Genomic DNA, 12,706 nt, shown 5'->3' with positions numbered 1-12,706 from the left:
GCTCAGTCGACTGATCTGCCCTTGACACACACAGAGCAAATGCAGTTTTACTGGAGTGAGTGCGTTTTTCCACTCGGTGGCAAAACACTGAGTTCAGGGGCCACAAATAAATGGGAACCCCCCAAATTAAAGATATGCACTCCACTGATTAATGAATGCCCTACGGTTATTGCTTAATAAGCTCCTCAGGGTTTTTGGCAGTAATGTGATGCCATAGGTTAGATTATTTAATGTATAGAGCATGTAGGCATTGTGCTTTGTTGCATTCCCATTTTGCTCCATTGCTAGATCTTAAATCATCATCTATAGGTTATCCAAGAGAAGAGCAATTTATATTGTAAATTACCAGGTTTTAAAATTAGATACATTTACCTTGTGCACACAAACACACATCACAGATTCCTCACTGTTTCGTATAGGGATCGGAGGGAGAAATTAAGCCAGAATGGAAAAAGTCAGACCAAATGAAAAGGATAAAACAGAGCAACTTTCTTAGAATATCTTAAACCTGCCTGCTCTCTGCTAAAGTCCTAATGTTTGAGTTGGAGCCTAAATGAATATCATAAATGTCTCAACTATTGTAGAAATTACTGCTACTTCTGTGCTTCCTCCAACTCTTGAAAGCCTTACTGACCCCAAAGGCAGCTAAAGCTTGAAATATTGATATAACTTGATTGGTGATGACTTCCACCCTGAAGAGGGTTGTGATTTGCTGACGCATTTGTTGTCTGTTCAGAAGTGATCCTTTGGTTTGTTTTTCTTTTTAGGGCAAGTAGCCTACTCATCTGACACTATAATTTAATTATCCTTATGTAAACTTTTTACTTTTAAAGAGCACTCTTGTCATCCCATCCCATTATTTTTTTTTTCTTGGTTGGTGTGCAATTGGTTTAGTCTGTTCAAAATGACCTATGTCACAGTTTTTTCAGCTTTTTAAATATTGAATTCAGTTTTTCCGTACTGCATTTGTCGATAATCCAGCAATTCTGCTTTATCAATAATATTTTATAGGTCAGTGACTGTGAAGATAACCCATTTATTTTCTTTTCAAACTATTTGAGATTAGCTTTCATTGAAAGTTTTCTAGCTGAGATCAAACCTCAGTGTACTCTGTGTTTGATCGGCTAAATGCCCTTCTTTGGAGCCCTAAATCAGTTTTGGGGGACAAAATGTATTTTCTCTGCTTTCCTCTGAATCCTACAAAAGAGGCAGGGGTTTTATCTATTTCTCAGCAGAACACTGTATCTGTACTTTTATTATTTTTAAAGCATTTCTTTCCTTCATGCAGCTCCCAGAGAATGTGAAGAGGATGAGTTCCAGTGCCAAAATGGCTACTGCATCCGCAGCCTCTGGCACTGTGACGGCGACAATGATTGTGGTGACAACAGTGACGAGCAGTGCGGTAAGTCCTCCGTGTTGGTGTGTTGTAAAACAGGCAGAAATTAATTTGTGCAGCCTTCATCTGTAACACGTGTTGTTTTTCATGTCAGATATGCGCAAATGTTCAGACAAAGAGTTCCGGTGCACAGATGGAAGTTGTATCGCTGAGCACTGGTACTGTGATGGAGACACGGACTGTAAGGACGGATCAGATGAGGAAAATTGCCGTAAGTAATAAAATTAATGAAAAAATAATTTTGTAGAGTTAACAGTGAGGAATAAATTTTCAACTAGAAACTGGCGTAGTTCAAGGAAAACATAGAAACTGACGTAAGCATGGGATGTTTTCGTATACGAGGTTCTGCACTAATTTTATTTAGATAAGGTCTCGAGTTTTGGATAAAATTATCAAACTAACAATATCTACTCACACACTGAGAACCAGATTTATTTATTGATGTAATTAAAAAATCAGTTGTTTAGCTTTTAGTCTTTTAACTGGAAACATGAAGACAACTAACTTTTTATTTTGGTATTCTTTATTCTGTATTTATGTAATAAAAACCAAATAATCCCTTTTAGCAGTCTTACCATAGCATTGTGTCCCTGTCAGGAATTAGAGTGTCAATTTTGACCAAAATCTTTGCTTTTAACTAAGGATTCACTCCTGTGAAAAATTTAAATTCTCTTCTTCCTTCTGCAAACTCTGAAAACTTAGGCAAATCTTGATCTGAACCCATGCAGAGAAACTGGAGCATGCATTTGTACCCTGCAGGCTCAACCACTGTTTTGCACTTTTAGCTTTATTTGATGCTAGTTCCCATAAAGCTCTCCAGTTGATCACCAAATATGCAGAGATATACTGGCTCCCTCTTGATTCAGGATTCATAATAACATATTTCTTAGAACATAAAAATACTGCAAAAATGCGATAAATTTTCACAGTTGGAAACCTTCAACGGGGATTCATGTAATTTACAAATTTAAACTGGAATGTTTGGGAGTTCTCTCAGAACACAAATCTGAGACTCTTGAGGAAGGGATTTGAAGGATGCTGACAGGGTCCTGGAAGAGGCTTTAGCTTGAGAAGCTTGGGCTAAAAAACAGAAGTTTGGCTTTAAAAGTTTGAATGAGTTTTTTAATTTATATGTTGACTGGATTGGGTCTTGACAGCAATATTTTACTCAACAATATTGTTGAATGAAAAGCTGAATTGAAAAAGCCCATGAAAAGGGAGATTAAAAGATGAGCTGTGATTAATTAATTACAAAGCTTCTAATTAATCAGATTAAATTGTTTCATTCCATCATTTAATTACTTCAAGTCTTTAGTCAATTATCCAGGAAATCCCATTATTCAATTGTACAGTTGCCAGTTTCAAAAATCTAACTTTTAAGGGAAATTTTCTGGGAAATGGCTGACCCTTTGTAAACCTACATACCAAGAGGCAGAGATTTTAGTTTTGTGGCCATCTGTGATCCAATACTAAGAAACTTTATGCAATGCATAACAAAAAGTTTAACAGGCCAATAGAGATGTATGATACTCATACATTTCATCTTCAGTTGCTAGCAGAATAGAGTTAGAGCTTCAAAGAGTTGTAGACAGCCAACTGCTGCAGCGCCTTTCCCAGCATCTGTTTAACGTGCTGTTTTGTTCCGCTGCAGCCTCAGATGTGATGACGGCCACCTGCAGCGTGGAGGAGTTCCAGTGTGCATATGGCCGCTGTATCCTGGATATCTACCACTGCGACGGAGATGATGACTGTGGAGACTGGTCAGACGAGTCGGACTGCTGTGAGTTCATCGTCACTCAGATTCATAAACACGTCCAGTATAAGATGGTTGGATTTCACTAATTTATAACGACATACCATTTGGGGAATATTTGATTTACTTCAGACTAATATGTAAGGCTAACTCTAGTTTTTTTCTTAATCTTAACTTTGGTGAGGGACAGATTGTAAACAGACCGGTAAAACAAGAGATTTGCTTTTGGGCTCAGCAAAAGTTTTTAAAGAAACATAATTTAACACCAATCTCAAGATGTTAAATTATGAAGTCACATTTCTTTTAAGTCATTTATATATATATATATATATATATATATATATATATATATATATATATATATATATATATATATATATATATATATATATATATTATAATTTTCATAACAATAGAAGTTAACATAGTTACTTAATTGTGACAAAATGACACTATGTGCCCAAAAGAATACATAATACTGCCATCATTGAGTTGGGTGTCTGAAATAATTCAACAAAATGCAGCATTTGTGAATCTCAATAATGCTGATATCTACAGAAGAATTTACTGAAGTTGACTCAATGTGTTTGTGATGAAACAGCAACTTACCAGACTTGCTGATGGTCATTTTGAACACCGAGTGGTCTGCACACTTAGGGTAGATTTGAATGCCATTTGTGAATTAAATCAACTTAATCCAAATTATCCTGGATACTAAGTATCATCAGATGTCAAGAGGGCCTTTGACTACTTTGGAGAAAATAGGGAGGATTTCACACTTCTTTTGATAGCTGCATAAGTGTTGTTCTACCACAGAGGGTGAGCAAGTGGATTCAAGGGCCAATAACAGCTACTTCAAAACTTCTAGGTCCTCCTCAGGGTTTATTGGGGTTTATTCAGGGCTCTCTTGGGGCCAGAACCAGCTTGACATACACTATTGTAATGTTCAGTGTGCGGTGGCCTTCTGCAAAATATCAGAGGAGGATGAGAGATCAACAGTGCGTGTCCTGATGTGGTATTTTCCACAAACCTGGCCCTTCAGGCACACCATCGTGCTTGTTTGATGTTTCTTTGCTCCAAAACACGTGATTTAAAGGAACAGAATTACCTCAGCAGCTTCTTCTGTAGTTATGTAGAGGCCTGTCATTTAAAAATCCACTGAAATCAGATTTCTTAGAGGAAACTTCATAATAAATGTGTATTGAAACACCTAAATGTTGATCTCTAGTTTTCTGACCTATAAGTAAATAGTGATTTTTTGTTTTTTTTTAATAGTAAGACAGTCATGTTATTCTCTTTAAGCTTCTGTTGTCTCCTGTAGGTTGTTGATCTGATGTGATTATTTCCTGCTGCAGTGCGCCAATTGCTCACAGTCCCACTCTCAAATTAAAAAGCAGCTGCTGCCTCCGGGTGCTATATCTCTTTAATAAAGACAAAATCCAACATTCCATGTTATTTATTTATTTATGCACTGTTATTTCAATCAGCAGGAAACCTGTTCCAAATGCAGCGATGGGACAAGAACAAGTTCCAAGGGACTCTGTGAAACCCCAAACTAATAACATCCCAATAACTCACAAAGGACCATATTAAGTGTTGTGCGTAAAGTGGTTCAGTGGCACTTATTTGGTTGCAATAATTATTAGTCTGCATTTGCATGAAGAGACTCCTCTTAAGGGAAGGACTTTGAAGGTTGAGCGAAAGCAGAGAGACAGAAAGACGACGAGCTGCATTCGTTCAAAGTCCGTTCTTTAGTTGAGATTTCCAAGTTCTGCTTTAAAACATCTGCCAACTGCTACTGCGTTTTTGCATGTTGACATATACTGACGCATATCAATTCTTGTGACTTAAAAGTAAGAACACATGTTTGCAATGCAGCTTGCGTTGTCAGCTAATAAAGCTTCTAAATTGTCAGTCATAGTTTATTCTCCTTCCTACACAGAGAAAAAAAATCCTCCTATAGAAATGTCTGTTGCTCTCTGTCCTTGATCTTCCATGTGTGATATTCTATGCTCCTCTTACTCACTCCGTTTCATGTTGCTCCACCTTATCTCAAGCATACACACACTCAAACACAGGCAGTTCTATGCCTTTGAGGAGTTTATCATCAGCATGATAACCACAGGTTCAAGGTTTCTCACTGCTATTTGATCAATCATCACTAGATATACCTAAATCAGCCAGAAATCCCTGGATCAGCTCAGGCTGTTGATCAGCAGGTCAAACATGTGAAAATCTCCACTTGTGAATGGCCTAACCAGAGTTCAATGCAACTAAAAATGTCAGCTTTCAAACGCTGCCAGTCCAAACGGAGTGGGATGGATGGAGAGGATCTGCAGAGACAAATGGGAGCTGATATCCCAAAATAAATTGTAGAAACAACAAAAATCTGTGAAAATGTATTCAACAAACAGAAAGCCATGGGTGTGAATACTTATGAAATGCTGAATTAGAAATGTTTGACAATAATAAAAAAAGACATAGAAAAGATGTCCATTTGGCATATTGCATCTATTAAAGACACAGATATAGAGCATTGTGCGTAGATCTTTGAGGAAATTGTTTATACAAAAGGTCTGTAATGAAACATAAACATAAGGAAATTCTGAAGTTTACAGAAATGTAAAAGAAAAACAAACATTTCAAATTTTCGAATAACATTTCAGCATCCTGCTCACAGATTGTAGGTCCTGACAATCGCTCTGACCTCTGCTAATTTGCTGCTGTCCTTCACTCTCAATCTGCCCACTTTATTTTTGTTACATTTATTTCTGGCCCACATTCATCCATGTGAGGAGGATTTGGGGCGGGGCTTCCAGTGAATTCTGTTTCATATTTTGTGGACACACTCCCCCTCTTTCACACACCGACACCCTCAGAGGAGGCATTCCTCAGAGGCATAAGACTGCCCATCCTCAGACAGCATTCCTTGGCATCCACTCTCCAGACACATGAAGGGTGCTTTGTTAGAGGAGAAGTCTCTCTCTCCCCCTCTTGCTCTCCTTCTCTCCCTCTCCTCTTCTTTTGGCTCATGTGGATCTTCACACACACACACGCCCACGCACACATCAATAGTCTCAAAAATACCCCAACTTGCATGTATCATTACCACATGGGGACAGCTTTTGGCTTCATCGCTGAGCACATGAACTTGGAATTGTTTACGAGTTTTGTGTGTCTGTCTGTGAGGGAGAAAGTTGTGGATGAATCTTTGGGCGTAGGCGTGGGCGTGCGTGTGTTTCTCCTTGGCGTCCCACACTGATTCACTCACTTTTCCATCTCCGTTTTTGTCTGCTGGTTTCTCTGCGGGGAAAACCACCTGCTGTTTTGATCATCCTTCTCTTCTCCTGCCCAGCTGATAGGCGTGCACATGGAAGCTTCAAGCTCCACATCAGTTTCCCCCTCTCTCCTCTACATTTCCTTGCTTGTCATTTCGTTCCTCTTCCATCGCGCTCTCGCTGACGCTTCGATGGGAGCTCACTCCTGCTGTCAGGAGGAAACATGTCAAAGGCGTACTCACACACACAAGCTCAGGATGAGGATGTAAGATGCTTATGTTTGATTCAGCTTTAATCTTTTCATCCACCTACATCCTTTTTGTGCTGCCATTTTGGGCTTCACTTTGATCTCATCGCATGTAGTGAGATGGAGAGAGATTTAAAGTTTGAACAGCCAGTATCCGCTTTCAGATAATCATGCAAACAGACAGATTAAACAGGAATAATTAATGATGGTAAGGAGGAAGTATTGCTGGCTTTAGAAACTACTTTTATCTATGAAACTGAAGGATTAAATTTAGAGGCAGCATGAGGATAAGACGCCTCTACAAGTCCATTTTTAACAACCTAATAAAAGGCAACCTCATGGGAAGCCTTTCTGAATCATATGTACATAAATTATTTTAAGTTATGTACATATGATAATTAATTTGATTGAACCCCGTGACACGTGGACCCTTTTAGGACCCTTTTAGATTTATTCATCCTAACAAGAACAAAACCCACAAACAAGTCCAACCATAATTTAAAGCTCCTGAATTAGTAAAAAGTTATCCAAAGTTAAAATTTGTATTTTCATTCATGTTTTGAAAATGTTTGATTAAACCTCTGATTACTAATAACCTAGGCAGTTTTACATTTCAAATACTTTAATTCAACCAAGGCGTTTTTCTTTTAGCAAATGAGATGAGCATCTCTGAAAATATAATGAAATACATAGTTATTGCTGATCAGATTGCATTTTCCACTGGTAGTTTGATACATTTCTTTCTGGATGAGCTTCATGTCACTGACCATAATCTTTAGCTCCCTTCACAGATCATTTATTAAATTCCAGTCTGGACTTTGACTGGGTCACTTCAATATGTCTGTCACTTGCAGTGGAAAGAAACTGTCATTATACATGCTTTTAAATTAACTTGGTGAAACAAGCAAGGAATTGATTGTATAAACAAAATAATTTTCAAAAATCACTTTCTATTGTAGATCGTTTAAGTTTGTCAAACTATTAGAGTAGAAAGTCTTGAAACTTGTCTCATCTCTAGTTCTTAAGCCCACTACTTTTCTTTGTTCACCCTCCTTTAAGCAGCACAACAGTACTTTATTTTCTTAAACTTATTACGAGATTGGAACACATGGTTAGCGAGATCTTTGGGAATTGCTCTATTTAGCTCTAGGTCCATTTTTTTCTCTCACCTAACTGCTTTTATTACGTGTAGGGCCTGAGATGGTTGTGGAAGGTCAACTTTTAGCTCAGTGCAGTACATCTGTGTGGATTGGATCTTTTATTTTGCATCATCATTGTACAGAAAAAGTAAATGATCATCCATTTTCAGTTTTCTGTCGGACGTTATTAGATTTTTGGACAATTCATGATGTCATGTTCTCTCATAACTCTGAGAATAGTAAAAATCTCTGAGAATAACAAGAGTCTATAAAAACATTACAATATTTAATCTTAACCTATATAACCTGAATATATTTCTGTTTAGGACTTACTCTTAGAGCTAAAATCTCTAACTGTTTGTATTTGTACAGCTTCCCATCAACCCTGCAGATCAGTTGAATTCATGTGCAGTAGTGGCATGTGCATCAACTCTGGCTGGAGATGTGATGGTGAATACGACTGTGACGACCAGTCGGACGAAAAGAACTGCAGTAAGTATCCGCCGGTCCTAAAAATCATCGCTAAGTTTTGTTAGAAATACTCTACAAATATTTTGTTTAATTTTTTTTTTTCCCCCTGTAGCTTCGTCAATGTGTACAGCTGACCAGTTCCGGTGTGGAACTGGACGTTGTGTGCGGTTGTCATGGAGATGTGATGGTGAGGATGACTGCCCGGATCGGAGTGATGAAGAGGGGTGTGAGAAAACTGGTAAGACTTGTAGTTATCTTGTTTTTAGAGGCTAAATATAACCTTCACTTTAAAATGTAGTCATGACAACGGCTGTGAAGAGTCATTCTGAACTGAGAAAATCCCTGTTTTTTTTGTTTTTTTTCTTTTGGATGAGAGATGCAGTTGTTTCTAGAAAACAGTCTTATTGTTTTGACTTCATGTTGATGTGAGATGAACACTATGTTCCTTGAGCCACTCTTTGAAAAATTTACAAGTATTGTGAAAAAACACAAAATAACTTTCTCACTCTTAGAAACTGTCTTTATTCAAAGAAAAAAAAATCTTAGGAGAAAATTGTAAACCAGGACACCAGATCTGGTTTACTATCCTGCAGCTTTTACATGCATACCCAACACACCTGAAGGAAATGAATGGCCTCTGCAGAGCTAAATGACATCCTGATGGGGGAATCGGGCAAGTTGATTATGGGATATTGAAGAACAGACGCATTTGAAAAGTTTTCTTTCACACTGTGCCACCCACTTTGAAACATTTACACTGTAGAGCAAATAACAGAATTAAAATAAGATCCCCATATTTTAAATAAACTATAAACAATAGATGTCTAATAAAAACAGACAGTGACTCGTGTTTTATGGTCTGTATTTTCACACCTCCTTGCAGACAGTCCTCCATGTGCTCCTGATCAGTTCCAGTGTGGGAATGGCCGTTGCATCGGACAGAGAAAAGTGTGTAACGAGGTCAACGACTGCGGTGATGGGACAGATGAACACCCACACCACGACTGCAGTAAGTGCTTCAAGAAAATCAGCACCTTTTATTGCAATTAGTCATGAATCCACCACATTAAGTTTAGTGCTTACTCCGTAATTGCTTGGTCACTTCAGTTTACATAATAGATGTTTTCTGATGATCAGAGTTTCCCATGAAAATGTTTTCCTTTTAACCTGGGAAGTTTCTCCTCTGCCCTTTTTTTGAAACCTTTTTCTCAAATAAACATAAGGCCCTGTCCACACCACATTAATACCTCAATAACCTCTTGCACCATTTGACCATTAGTACACTTTTTTCTTAATAGCTAAGATTTGTATCTGCTCTAGATGGTTAGCTCACATGGAATTTCCTTAAAGATATTGGAGGTTACTACACCTGTTATAGGTTTAAGCTTTTGGTTTAGAGAAAGAAGCATCATTTGTTTTTTTTTTCTTAGCTATGAGCTGTCAAGCAACAATAGCTTTCTCACCATCTAACTAGAGCCTCTTCAAAACCATTTATGATCTGCCTGATTTTAGTGTCATGATCCAGTCTTCCAAGCAGTCTGGAGTTGGCCTAAGATCAGAAGTCAGCAGATATTTTTGCAAATATTTTTGCCACTGAAAAAACTCTGATCTTAAGAGGCTCAAACAAATGCTACAATGTTCTCCAAAACTCCCAAAAAGTCAAGCAAAGGTGAGATTTAGACTCTGGTAATGAAAGAAAGGTCATGGTGTCAGCAGAGTCCTTCATGGAGCAACTATATGTGGCTTCAGTAACGTTTAAATATATTTCTGAAGGAGCATATTCAGTTTGTGTTGATAAAGTTCAGTAACCTCAACCCTCACTCCTAAAAGTATTTCCAGGTCCAACATCAAATGTGCCAGATGCTTTTCACATTTTTACTGAATCAGCAAGCTGTGTTTATGTCCTTGTAATCTTTCTGCACTTCCTGTAGGGCCACGGTCCAGTGAGGGCAACTGTAACCAGAATAATGGAGGCTGCTTACAGAAGTGTCAGATGGTCAGAGGACTGGTCCAGTGCACCTGTCACAACGGATACCGACTGACCGACGACAACAAATCCTGCCAGGGTAATTCTGTCTTTGTGTGTGTGTGATGTGTGTGGGGGGCACAGGGGGCGTGGATTACAATGTGACAGGGTTTGCTGGTGAAAGTGAGTGAGCAAAGGTGTTAATATTTATGACAACTTGCCAAGTGCTATGTGTTCACTGACTTCCTGGGGTTGACATCAATCCAACATTATTCTGCATGAGGTGCCGCTCTTACCTCCCACTTATGAAATTTTCATTTATATCCTCAAGAGAGTCTTGGGAAATTCCAGAAGCATAACTGATAAGTAAATGGTTTAAAATGTCATTTTTCTTTTCCCAGGAACCAAATCAGAAGGAATATATACAATACCATGCTGACTGGGCTATGTTAGCTGTTTGTGCACCAGGCATTGTAACTGAATCTGGTCTGGTTGAAAAAACAGTAGTTGTATATTTAGAACCAAATTACTAAAATGAAAGAAGTTATTGTGACTGAACTCAAAACCTTTGGCCAAAATGCAGAGTACGGCATGTTTTAGATGTTTCGATAGCTGCGTTTCCATTGACCGTATAATAGAGCAATTTGACTTTTCAAAAATAAATTTCCTTAATTGAAACATGAACCTTTGGGAAATCTCTTGTTTATTGATAAAATGTTTTAGCGCCAAGATGATTTGGTTTTTTTGGCTTTATTGAAATTGGTCTATTTCACAAAACTGCAAAGGAAGCACTTTTTGTGCATCACAAAAGTCACATGATCAACAACCAGGTGTTACTATTGGCGGAAAAGACGCAGAAGACAACAACAGGAAGTATTTGGAGGATGACGGCACGGCATGTTTTTTAATGACTTATCATGTGAACAAACGTATCCATGTGTAACTTTAATTACGTTTCTTTTTTAATGGAAACACTGCAATTGCAAAATTGTGTTCTTTCATCATTAGCAGAATGTTAAAGTTTTTCACACATTTGGAATGGAAATGCAGCTACTGCTTCAAAAAAACCTGAATGAAATTAAGCCATTAGCAGGAGCATGTCATGCAATGGGACATTTGCATCATGTAAGTGCAGTCGATTAAATATCCAGCAACTGTAATATGTGGTCGTATTAATCTGTCATTTTCTTATCCTGGAGTTTTCCAAAAGTAGGAACTTCTCCTTAAGTCAAAAGATTAGATGCTTGAAATAAATTAATTCAACTCTCTATCTCAATTGTTCTAAAACTGTTAAATTATTTTGTTCTTTGAACTCCCTTCTGGCAATTTGTCTCTTCCATTTACTTTTAACCCTAAAGGAAAATTATTGCTGCAGTCAATATTTCCTTCTGTGTTTTTTTCCAGATGTGGATGAGTGTGCGGAAGAGGGTTACTGTAGCCAGGGCTGTACCAACACGGAGGGGAGTTTCCTGTGCCGCTGTGTCCACGGCTACGAGCTTCGGCCTGATAAGCGCAGCTGCAAAGCTCTGGGTAAAAATTACTACTCCGCTTTTCTTCCTTGACATGTCACCGGAGACTCCTCAAGGCTTGACCTCCAATAAAAGTTTGGTTGCACAGTGGTTCCACTTTTCTTAAGTTGTAACTCTATCCACTCAGCTGCTCCGGGGGCTCCGTTTCATTCTGAGGTAGATTTAGCCGTGCTCCAGAGGTAGAGTGCAGGACTGCTGCAGCAAGCCATCAATCTGCTGCAGATCAGAGTTAAACCTGGGTTAGGAGCGCCTGCCAGGCAGCTGCCACAACTCAGCTGAAATTATTGCCTGCTGTTATTAAAAGCATCCTTTGGTCCTACCTAAGTGTTTTATTCTCTTTTGACCACGAACTTTTCTTTAGGTCCAGAGCCAGTGCTGTTGTTTGCAAACCGCATCGACATCCGACAAGTTTTACCACACCGCTCAGAATACACCCTCCTGCTCAACAACCTGGAGAACGCCATTGCGCTGGACTTCCATCACAGCCGAGAGCTCGTCTTCTGGTCGGACGTGACGCTTGACCGCATCATGAAGGCCAACCTCAACGGCTCCAACGTGGAGGAGGTCATCTCCACCGGTCTGGAGAGCCCAGGTGGGTGTGGCAGCCAATGGGTTCAGCTTAGGGACAGCAGCATCATTCATCATTTATCCAATTTATTCAACTCTGCTTCTCTCTGTCTGACGATACTCAGCCCTGCATCTTTCCTTCCATCCATCACCTGATTCATTTTGGAGCTGAGCCAAAAAAACTTGAACTTTTTCCTTTATTCTACATCAGGCCTCATGATTATTTAGTGCAGTCACATTTCTGTGCATCAATCTCTGATGCCGTCTTCTACTTCCCCCTTAGGAACCCTTATCCTGACTTCAGATATTTAAAACAAAAACATAAACAATAAAGATAGACAGTTATTGATACCTACTGAA

General features: G+C 38.7%; 1 protein-coding gene across 3 annotated transcripts in view; it reads left to right on the top strand.

Annotated features, from left to right (window-relative positions):
• Positions 1-12,706, top strand: part of lrp4 (LDL receptor related protein 4) — a 112,039-nt gene that overhangs the window by 73,014 nt on the left and 26,319 nt on the right. For all 3 annotated transcript variants that reach the window (XM_023332431.1, XM_023332430.1, XM_023332433.1), the window contains exons 4-12: positions 1,289-1,402; positions 1,491-1,607; positions 3,048-3,176; positions 8,186-8,305; positions 8,397-8,522; positions 9,168-9,293; positions 10,216-10,350; positions 11,655-11,780; positions 12,141-12,371. In XM_023332431.1, coding sequence (XP_023188199.1) covers positions 1,289-1,402; positions 1,491-1,607; positions 3,048-3,176; positions 8,186-8,305; positions 8,397-8,522; positions 9,168-9,293; positions 10,216-10,350; positions 11,655-11,780; positions 12,141-12,371 — 1,224 coding nt within the window. The remainder of the gene's footprint in view (positions 1-1,288; positions 1,403-1,490; positions 1,608-3,047; positions 3,177-8,185; positions 8,306-8,396; positions 8,523-9,167; positions 9,294-10,215; positions 10,351-11,654; positions 11,781-12,140; positions 12,372-12,706) is intronic.

This window comes from Xiphophorus maculatus, chromosome 4 (assembly GCF_002775205.1).
Source record: "Xiphophorus maculatus strain JP 163 A chromosome 4, X_maculatus-5.0-male, whole genome shotgun sequence".
Taxonomy (NCBI): Eukaryota; Metazoa; Chordata; class Actinopteri; order Cyprinodontiformes; family Poeciliidae; genus Xiphophorus; species Xiphophorus maculatus.
The sequence above is the reverse complement of the archived record's forward strand: the minus strand, read 5'-3'. Positions and strand labels throughout refer to the sequence as shown.